Consider the following 10,592-nt stretch of genomic DNA (forward strand, 5'->3'; position numbering starts at 1 on the left):
CTGGGCAACATAAGGAGACCCCGTCTCCATAACAAAGTAAAACACTAGGCATGGTGGCACAAGACAAACGGTATTGAAACACCTGAATTAGCAAATGCAAAGAAATGAATTAGACACAGAACTGCACCTTTTACAAAACTACTTCCTATTGAATCGTTTACTTAAATGGAAAATGCAAACCTCACAACTTCTAGAACATAACGCTTGTGAAAACCAAGACAACCTTGGATTTGCCAATAAGGTTTCACACACAACACAAAAAGCATGATATGCGAATGAGAAAATCGATAAATTGGACTTCATTCAAAACAAAAACGTTTTGGAAAAGACTCTGTTAACAGAATAAAAAGACAGGCGGCCGACTGGGACAAAATATTTGCAGAACACCTATCTGATCAAGAACTGGTATCCAAAAGGTATGAAGGACTCCTAAAATTCAATAAGAAAAAAACCAACCAATCAAAAAATAAGCAAAAGGTCAGGGGCGGTGGCTCACACCTGTAATCGCAGCACTTTAGGAGGCAGAGATGGATAGATTACCGAGGTCAGGAGTTTGAGACCAACCTGACTAACATGGTGAAACTCTGTCTCTAGTAAAAATACAAAAATTAGCTGGGGGCAGGGTGCAGTGGCCTATAATCCCAGCACTTAGGGAGGCCGAGATGGGTGGATCACAAGGTCAGGAGATCGAGACCGTCCTGGCTAACACAATGAAACCCCGTCTCTACTAAAAGTACAAAAAAAAATTAGCCGGGTATAGTGGCGGGCACCTGTAGTCCCAGCTACTCAGGAGGCTAAGGCAGGAGAATCGCTGGGACCTGGGAGACAGAGGTTGCAGTGAGCTGAGATCGCGCCACTGTTCTCCAGACTGGGTGACAGAGCCAGACTCAGTCTCAAAAAAAAAAAAAAAAAAAAAAAGCCCAATCTTTCCAAATATATCTCCCCCTAAAGAATGTAATTATGGCAAACAAACACATGACAGGATGCTCTACATTACACGTTATTAAAGAGCAAATGAAAACAGGCCAGGCGCAATGGCTCACGCCTATAATCCAGCCCTTTGGGGAGCTGAGGTGGCTGGATCACCTGAGGTCAAAAGTTTGAGACCAGCCTGGCCAACATGGTGAAACCGTCTCTACTAATAACACAAACAGCGGCCATGTGTGGTGGCGTACACCTGTAATCCCAGCTACTCAGGAGTCTGAGTCAGGAGAATCACTTAAACCCGGGAGGCAAAGGCTGCAGTGAGCTGATATTGCGCCATTGTACTCCGGTCTGGGCAACATGAATGAAACTCCGTCTCCAAAGGAATAAAAAAAAAAAAAAGACAGGAACAAAACAACGAAGCACCAACAAATACCTGGTGGAGTAGCTAAAATCCAAAACACTGACATTTCCTAATGCCAATGACAGTGAACTCTCCTTCACTATGGATGTGAATGGAAAATTCTACAGCCGATTTGGAAGACAGTCTGCGGAGCTCTGAAGAAAATAAGCGTGGTCTTACTGATTCAGTAGTCTCACTCCTACATATTGACCTAAATGAACTGAAAACTGATGTCCACACGAAAGTCCTCCCACAAACGCTTTTAGCAGCCTTACTCATAACTACCAAAAACTAGAATCAAACAAGGTGATTCTTTAAAAAAATAAATAAATAAATAGACAAGGTCTCACACTGTATCTACCAGGCTGGTCTCTAACTACCCGGCCTCAAGCAATCTTCTCACCTCAGTCTCCCACGTGCTGGGAACTCAGGGATGAGGCATCACACCAGGCTCAAGATCAGCCTTTCAATAGGTGAATAAAGAAACAAACTATGGTAACATCTGTGCAATGGAATGTTACTCAGTGATGAAAGAAAACAGGTGGCTCCCGCTTGTAATCCCAGCACTTTGGGAGGCTGAGGCGGGTGGATCACCTGAGGCCAGGAGGTCAAGACCAGCCTGGCCAACATGGTGAAACCCTCTCTCTACGAAAAATACAAAAATTAGTCGAGTATGGTGGTGTGCACCTGTATTCCCAGCTACTCAGGAGGCTGAGGCAGAAGAATTGCTAGAACCCAGAAGGCAGAGGTTGCAGTGAGCCAAGATCAAGCCACTGCACTCCAGCCTGGGCAACAAAGCGAGATTCTGTCTCAAAAAAAAAAAAAAGGAGGGGGGAGCTATGAGCCTGGAAGAAAAATGCAGTAACTCTGTGGATTTATCTGCTCAATGTTTTGGGGGAAACAACCACTGTCCTAAATAATAAAATCCATTAAGTAAGAAAGTGAATTAACTATCATTTCATATAAGGTTCATAACTGAGTTAAAACAAAATCTGATATAAAATATAACATATTGGCTATCATTTGCATAAAAAACATGCAAAAATAAAATATACTGATGAGGATGCGTACCCAGGTTGTGAAAGTATAAGGAAAAGTAAGGCAGTTATCTTATCATTCCCAATACTGGCTCCATCATTATTTAAATTCATTGTGCAATTCTTTCATGCATTTTGTGCATATGTAATATTTTAGTAAGTTTCCAGAATGCACACTATACAGAAATAAATCTCAGTGAATTTTAATTATCAGTAACAATCTGCTGAATGTAATTTTTAAAAGACAGCATACTCTATTGAAACTAATTTTTTTTTTCTTTCTTTCTTTCTTTCTTTTTTTTTTTTTGAGACGGAGTCTCGCTCTGTCACCCAGGTTGGAGTGCAGTGGCGTGATCTCGGCTGACTGCAAGCTCCGCCTCCCGGGTTCACGCCATTCTCCTGTCCCAGCCCCCCGATTAGCTGGGACTACAGGCGCCTGCCACCACGCCCGGCTAATTTTTCATATTTTTAGTAGAGACAGGGTTTCACCATGTTAGCCAGGATGGTCTCGATCTCCTGACCTTGTGATCCACCCACCTCGGCCTCACAGAATGCTGGGATTAGAAATGTGAGTCACCGCACCCAGCCCTTTTCTTTTGAAACAGAGTCTCATTCTGCTTCCCAGGCTGGAGTGTAGTGGTGCAATCATAGCTCACTGCAACCTGGAACTCTCAGACTCAACACATCCTTCTACCTCAGCCTCCTGAGTAGCTGGGACTATAGGCACACATCACAATGATGAGGTAATTTTTTGTACAGGCAAAGTTTGTTATGTTGCTGAGGCTGGAATAATCTTTTATTTTATTTTTTTTATTTTTGAGATGGAGTTTAACTCTTGTTGCCCAGGCTGGAATGCAATGGCACGATCATAGCTCACTGCAACCTTGGCCTCCCGGGTTCAAGTGATTCTCCTGCCTCAGCCTCCTGACTAGCTGGGATTACAGGCATGCACCATCAGGCCTGACTAATTTTGCATTTTTAGTAGAGAAAGGGTTTCTCCATGTTCATCAGGCTGATCTCCAACTCCTGATTTGAGATTTGAGGCCCTGCATCCCATATATTTGGAAAATGCCAGGGGAAACCAGTTTCCCCGGAGATTGTGAAAAAATTTAAATAAAAAACAATGAGACTGAACTGTATGCAGTATCTGAAGGTCCTACTTAAAGATCCTGAAATTAAATTTAAATACAACCCTTCAAAATTACTAATTTATAGGGAAATGAAATTTAGGTTTAATCAGGCAGAATCCACCAATTAACCTCTGATTACATAACTAGAAATTTTCTGCCTAAGTCAGGCCAGGCAAGCTGGCTTCTACCTGTAATCCCACCACTTTAGGAGGCCAAGGTGGGCGGACCACTTGAGGACAAGAGTTCGAGACCAGCCTGGCCAACATGGTAAAACCCCGTGTTTACTAAAAATACAAAAATTAGCTGAGTGTGGTGGCACAGGCATGTAATCCCAGCTACTTGGGAGGCTGAAGCAGGAGAATTACTTGAATCCAGGAGGCAAAGGCTGCAGTGAACTGAGATCGTGCCACTGCACTCCAACCTGGGCCACAGAGTGAGACCCTATCTCAAAACAAACAAACAAACAAAAACAACAAAGTAATTCAAATATTTAAGCTGGTGGATCTCTATCTTGAAGCAATGTGATCATGGGGTTCAGTCACATGACACACAGCTTTCACACAGACAGCTGGAACTCTCCTTTCCCTGATTACAGATTCACCTTCTTTCTTACCTATAGTGTTTTGTAAAATGTTGTAAATGACTGAAAGGAAACAGGAAAGACCCTTTCCCTCTCCACTTTTTTTTTTTTTAAATATGGTTTTTCACAATTGAGATAGGGTCTTGCTATGTTGCCCAGGCTGGTCTTGAACTCCTGAAATCAAGCCATCCACCTGCCTCGGCCGCCCAAAGTGCTGGGGTTCCGGGTGTGAGCCATCCCGCCAGGCCCCTCTTCACTACTGATCTCTGTAGTAGACTAACTTCCCTCTTTACTTCCTCACATAAAGACTTCATGCCTGTCACACTGTCTTCAGCTGGAATGTTAAATTCACTCTTTTAAATTGAAAAGGAAATAAAAACCAGCTAGAAAGAAAACAAGCTCTGGGGGAAAAAAGCAAACCCTAAGGAAGTAAGTTGTTAGCCGGGTGCAGTGGCTGATATCTGTAATCCCAGCACTTTTGGAGGCCAAGGAAGCAGGACTGTTTGAGTCCAGGAGCTAGAGACCAGCCTAGGCAACATATCGAGACACCATCTCCATAAAAAAAAAAAAAAAAAATTAGCCAGGTGTGCTGGTGGGCAACTGTAGTCTCAGCTACTTGGGAAGCTGAGGTGCTTGAACCAGGGAGGTCAAGGCTGCAGTAAGCCATGATCGCACCACTGCTCCAGCCTGGGCCACAGAACAAGACATTAGCTCAAAGAAAAAAATAAAATTAAATTATTGTTCCTCATACATCAGCCTTGTATGGAAAATGCAATCCTATTATATTTATTTGCAATTTCCCTATATAAGTGTTAGGGAAGCAGGTGCCTAGGGGAGCCAGAGTAACACCAATTTAAGTTCAGCTCCATCTTGAGACTAACAAGAAACACTCCTTGCCAGTCATAACCCATGATCATCAAATGTTTCCCATGAAGGAAACAGCCTGAAGATGCCTGCAAGTATCCTTACAGTCCCACAACAACAGAACGTCCCCATGTCCCAATACCCGTAACAATATGTGCTTTCAAGATAATTACAGTTATGTTTTAATGCACTTGGGCGCTAAAATGTAAAGGATAGTTTTCTTTAAATCAACAGAGTAAAAATTTTGTGATGCTGTCAGCCCACATGCAGGTAGGCACAGGTTAGTTTAGTCTTCACATAGACAAGACTCCCACATAAGAAAAACTTAGTACATTCCTCCACTTGCTTTATAAGGATGCTGTATGCTGTAACAGAGGATCACTCTTTCTTTTCCTTCCTTTTTTCTTTTTCTTTCTTCCTTCCTCCCTCCCTCCCTCCCTTCCTTTCCTTTCATTTTTTTTTTTTTTTTTAAATAGAGACAGGGTCTTGCTGTGTTGGCCAGCTGGGTCTTGAACTCTTGCCTCCTGAGTATATGGGACTACAGTTGCAGGCCACCACACCCAGCTAATTTTTGTTGTTTTTGGAAAAGATGGGGTTTCCCTATGTTGCCCAGGCAACATGGTCTCGAACTGCTGACCAGAAGTGATCCTCCCGCCTCGGCCTCCCAATGTGCTTGGAAAACAGATCTAAGCCATCATGCTGGCCCAGAGTAAGCTTTCAACAAACTCTCTTCTCGCTGCACTTTGTGACTCATCTTGAATTCCTTCCTGCGTGAGATCCAAGAACTCTCTTGGGGTCTGATCAGGGCCTCTTTTCCTGGTGATATAAGCAAGAACTTAACTTCCAATTTTAGAATACTGAGTCCACTTCTCTGGAGTCTATTTTTTTCCTGAATGGGCCATTGCTATCTTTCCGCTTGAATAAACTCTTCAAACTGAAATCTGAAGCTTTCAATTATTTTGGAGTGACAAGTCCAAATAAGGCACCTGCATCTCTGCCACCAATCAAGCATTTATCTGGTTTGTCTCCTCATGCACCTAATAAAAGCCTAGCCTTCAACCTGTAAATTAAAAATAAAAACATACCTTCTGGTCTGGTGAGGTGGCTCACACCTATAATCTCAGCACTTTAGGAGGCCGAGGCGGGTGGGTCACTTGAGGTCAGGAGTTCGAGAACAGCCTGGCCAACACCGTGAAACCTCATCTCTACTAAAAGCACAAAGATTAGGCGGGCGTGGTGGTGCGTGTGAGGAAAAGAAAGAGAGATCAGATTGTTACTGTGTCTACGTAGAAAAAGAAGACATAAGAAACTCCATTTTGGTATGTACTAAGAAAAATTGTTCTCCTTTGAGACGCTGTTAATCTGTAACTTTAGCCCCAACCCTGTGCTCACAGCAACCTGTGCTGTATTGAATCAAGGTTTAATGGATTTAGGGCTGTGCAGGATGTGCCTTGTTAACAATATGGTTGCAGGCGGTATGCCTGGTAAAAGTCATCGCCATTCTCAATTCTCTGTTAACCAGGGACAGAATGCACTGCGGAAAGCCGCAGGGACCTCTACCCAAACAAGCCTGCGTATTGTCCAAGGTTTCCCCCACTGAGACAGCCTGAGATATGGCCTCATGGGAAAGACCTTATATGCCCCAGCCCGACAGCTGTGAAGGGTCTGTGCTGGGAAGGAGTAGTGAAAGATGCAGGCCTCTTTGAAGCTGAGATAAGAGGAAGGCTTCTGTCTCCTGCTGGTTCCTGGGAATGGAATGTCTCTGTGTAAAGCCGACCATTCATTCTATTCTGAGACATGAGAAAACCCGCCCTGTGGGAGGCGAGATAGGCTGGCAGCAACACTGCTCTGTTACTCTTTGCTACACTGAGATGTTTGTGTAAAGTGAAACAGAAATCTGGCCTATGTGCACATCCAGGCACAGTACCTTTCCTTGAACTTATTCATGATACAGGTTCCTTTGCTCACGTTTCCCTGCTGACCTTCTCCCCACCATCACCCTGTGGCCCTGCCACACTCCCCTCGCCAAGATAGTAAAAATAATGATCAATAAATACAGAGGGAACTCAGAGACCAGCACCAGTGTAAGTCCTCGCATGTTGAGCACCAGTCTCCTGAGCCCACTGTTCTTTCTCTATACTTTGTCTCTGTGTCTTATTTCTTTTCTCAGTCTGTCGTCTCCACCTGATGAGAAATACCCACAGGTGTGGAGGGGCAGGCCCCCTTCAGGTGCGTGCCTGTAATCCCAGCTACTTGGAAGGCTGAGGCTGGAGAATCGCTTGAATTCGGAAGGTGGAGGTTGCAGTGAGCCGAGATCCAGCCATTGCACTCCAGCCTGAGTGACAGAAGGAGACTCTGTTTCAAACAAAAACAAAAACAAAGTACCTTCCCAGGTAAGGGAAGTGACCGGCTCTTGGCCAAGGGGACCCCTAAAAAACCCTGAACATTGAGTTCCTCTGTATGACAGGATGGGAGGTGAGACAGGCTTCCTGGCCAACACAGCGACACCCTCTCCCTTTAGGAGTTTAGATGCAGCAACTGACGCACATTCATGTAAAAACAGACATCATCAGCCTGGAAAAAAAAGACTCCTGTGGCAATAAGACACCAAATTACAAACAAGACCTAAGGCCTCGCAAGGCAAGGGTAAGTCATGCCTTAGAATTCATAAAATCTAGAGAAACAGGTCTGTTTTTTGCCTGGAATGCAATCAAGTGGCAGATAACAGACCCCCTTCCTTCAGCATTCCTTCCTACCTCCTCCAAACTTTAGACAAAGCTTCACGCTCTCCACCAGCTGCCACCTACAGAATCCCTCAACCACCTGTGCCTTCTAACCCCCCTTCCACAGGTCTCACCCTTTCTGCTTTTTGTTTTTGTTTTTTTTAGACAAGAGTCTCACTCTGTCGCCAAGGCTGGCGTGCAGTGGCACCGTGTGGGTTCACTGCAACCTCTGTCTCCTGGGTTCAAGCAATTCTCCTGCCTCAGCCTCCCGAGTAGCTGAGATTACAGGCGTCCACCACCACGCCCGGCTAGTTTCTTTTTAATATTTTTAGTAGAGACGGGGTTTCACCATGTTGACCAGGCTGGTCTTGAACTCCTGACCTCAGGTGATCCGCCTGCCTCGGCCCCCCCAAAGTGCTGGGATTACAGGCGTGAGCCACCGCGCCCGGCCAGGTCCCGCCCTTTCTGCCAAAGGAACTTAAACCTTCCAGTAACTAATTCATTATTTTCCCCGCAATTCCTGTCTCTCTAAAATGAATAAAATCAAACTGTTTTGAGCCGCCTCGGGACCACTCATTCCAGGCTTCTTGGGGATGTTTTCCCCTCGGCCAAGGTCTCTCCTATTCGGCTCCAAACAAACTTCTTTATTTTACATAGTTTGGCTTTTTCCTTTGACAAACCACAAGCCAGGACTGGGTGTGTCTCATTCGTGAATCGCTGTTTGCTCAAATGAACTCTTTGTTAACCTTCCTCAGTTTAATTTTTAACAAGAGAAAAAGTGGACACTGGGGGCCCCACAGACCGCTGCTCCTCCTACGCACGAACCCCACACCCGAGTCGGGATCCCCCCCATGACCCTCCCGCGGCTTCCGCACAATCTGGAGCCGCAGTCGCCGCGCAGGGACGGGACAGGACGCCTGGTGTCCCGGCTGTCGGCCCAGCCACACCCAGCAGCCGAGGGGACCGAGGGCCGAGCGGCTCCAGGAGGACTTGGTCCCAGATCCCGAAGTCGCCTGCAGGAAGGCCGGGGTCTCGCCACAGTCGGTTCTGGTCGGTCCAGGCAGCCCCTCCCCCGTCTCACGACACCCAGCCCCAGACACGCACCATTTCCTGGCTTTCAGATGTCCCGGGGTCCTCTCTACACCTCCTGTGACTACAGCAGGGCATAGCGCAGGTGACAGAGCGACAAAATCCTGGGTAGAGGCACCACGTCCCTCTCGGGGCTGGAAACACCGGATCCGAACCGCGGCCCGCTCAGCCACAAACGTGAGGGCAGGAATCCGACCCTCTCCGTGTCTGGAAAAACAGTGGGCAGGGCCACGCCCCAGTGCCTCTGATTGGATGGAATGCTAGGCCCCGCCCCCCATGTCTGAGTGACAGCGGAAGCCCTGGGTATCAGGCCCTGCAGAGCCAGACTCACGGATTTTAACCACTGCTTCCCTAAGGGTGAGCTCCTTCCTGCACTCTGGTTATTGGATATTTGCATTTCAGCCAAACTTGCTATTGATAGAGAAGAACGCTAGCGTTTTCCTCACTCAAGGGACTGTCCCTGCTTCTTCGTTCTGCACGGGGTCACAGGAGTGTGCAGGGAATTTCAGACTCAGTGTGCACAGGAGCCATCTCCTGCCTCAGAGCAGCAGTGGAACCGAGACCAGGCCAGGCACGCCTGCACCAGGAGGAGAGGCATATGTCCTCAAGCGGGCCGCAAGTGGGGATGAGGCATGGCCAAGACTTGTTCACTTACCCCATCCCCTCCTCACAGTGTGAAAATGCTCCCTTCTTCCAGATCTTCATTTTCACCAGCAGCAAACTCTCTCCTGAGGTTAATTTAAGCTTTTGACCTAAAGAAACTGTCAACTTTATCCAGGTGACGCCGCCCAAACAATTCTGTCTCTAACCTGATCTTCACACATTTTCTTTGAATATACGAAGATCTCTGTTGGATATAAAATGCTTTAGGAATAAATTCTTGGTCCTGCGAAGTAAAACTAACACTTAGGGAAAAGTTTAATTTGTTTAGCAAGGCAATTTACTTCTGCGGAAGGGTGCCACTTGTGTCAATCAAGATCACAAGAGCACAGAGAACAAACGTCACCAGGGGGTTTTATGTCCTTAATGCAGTCCCTATCTCTGTGTCACTCCTTCATGGCCTGGGGTTCGACCACACAATCTGAGCTGACCCGATTGGCTACTTGTACATATTTTTATAAATATAGAAGGAGAGGGGAATGTGAGGTACAGAGGTGCAGCGCGTGAGACGTTCAGGGGAACAATGGGTACAGGTAACCAAGGGAACAGATGGGAGTTACTAAAGAGAGCTGATGAGAAGGGGCTAGGCTGTTTTACAGTAACTAGGGGCAAGGAGGAACAGGAAAGTTGAGTTTGAGAACAAAAGACAAGGAAGTTAGCAGGCTAAATCTTTGAAAAGAAACTCAGAGAAATGTACTGTGTGTTACAATTCCTCCCTTTTCATTTTCTTATGATCTTTTTCTCTTTAAACTTTTTTAACGTGTTTTGGCTTTGCTGTTTGCTTTGATCTTTTAAAAGGAAAAGCTTACTAGAACAAGGTGGAGGAGAACTAAGGGGGGTTTCAGTAAGTGTTGTCTGTGCAATCCTTTGTATTAGCCTATGGATGCATGCTATGACACAACACCTAACAAGAATAAGTACATCTGTTACGACTGTAAGAGCAGTAAGTATTGAGGCTATGATTCTTTATTTACTGAACTACTTTCCTAGCCATCTTGAAATAGGGTCATTGACTCCAGAATTTTTAGCTAATTCTTTGGATAAAGTGGTAAGTCCTTACAAGGCCTTTGTTATGCTCGCACTGGGGGGCAGTGTTGTTTGGGATGAAGGTACAACATTGGGTTTTAATCATAACACAAACTCCACCTTTTTCGGCTAATAACATGTCTAGAGTCATTCTGG

At 45.7% G+C, this 10,592-nt stretch overlaps 1 protein-coding gene across 1 annotated transcript in view; it reads right to left on the reverse strand.

The window, feature by feature from the left end:
• The window catches only part of LOC105549475 (zinc finger protein 69-like), a 21,197-nt gene extending 12,202 nt beyond the window's left edge, over nt 1-8,995 (reverse strand). The window contains 1 exon segment of the mRNA XM_011994039.1: nt 8,766-8,995. Within this exon segment, the coding sequence (XP_011849429.1) occupies nt 8,766-8,828 (63 nt within the window). The 5' untranslated portion in view covers nt 8,829-8,995.
• Between the last annotated feature and the right edge of the window lie 1,597 nt (nt 8,996-10,592).

The sequence above is a fragment of the Mandrillus leucophaeus genome, unplaced genomic scaffold, assembly GCF_000951045.1.
Source record: "Mandrillus leucophaeus isolate KB7577 unplaced genomic scaffold, Mleu.le_1.0 Scaffold440, whole genome shotgun sequence".
Lineage (NCBI taxonomy): Eukaryota > Metazoa > Chordata > Mammalia > Primates > Cercopithecidae > Mandrillus > Mandrillus leucophaeus.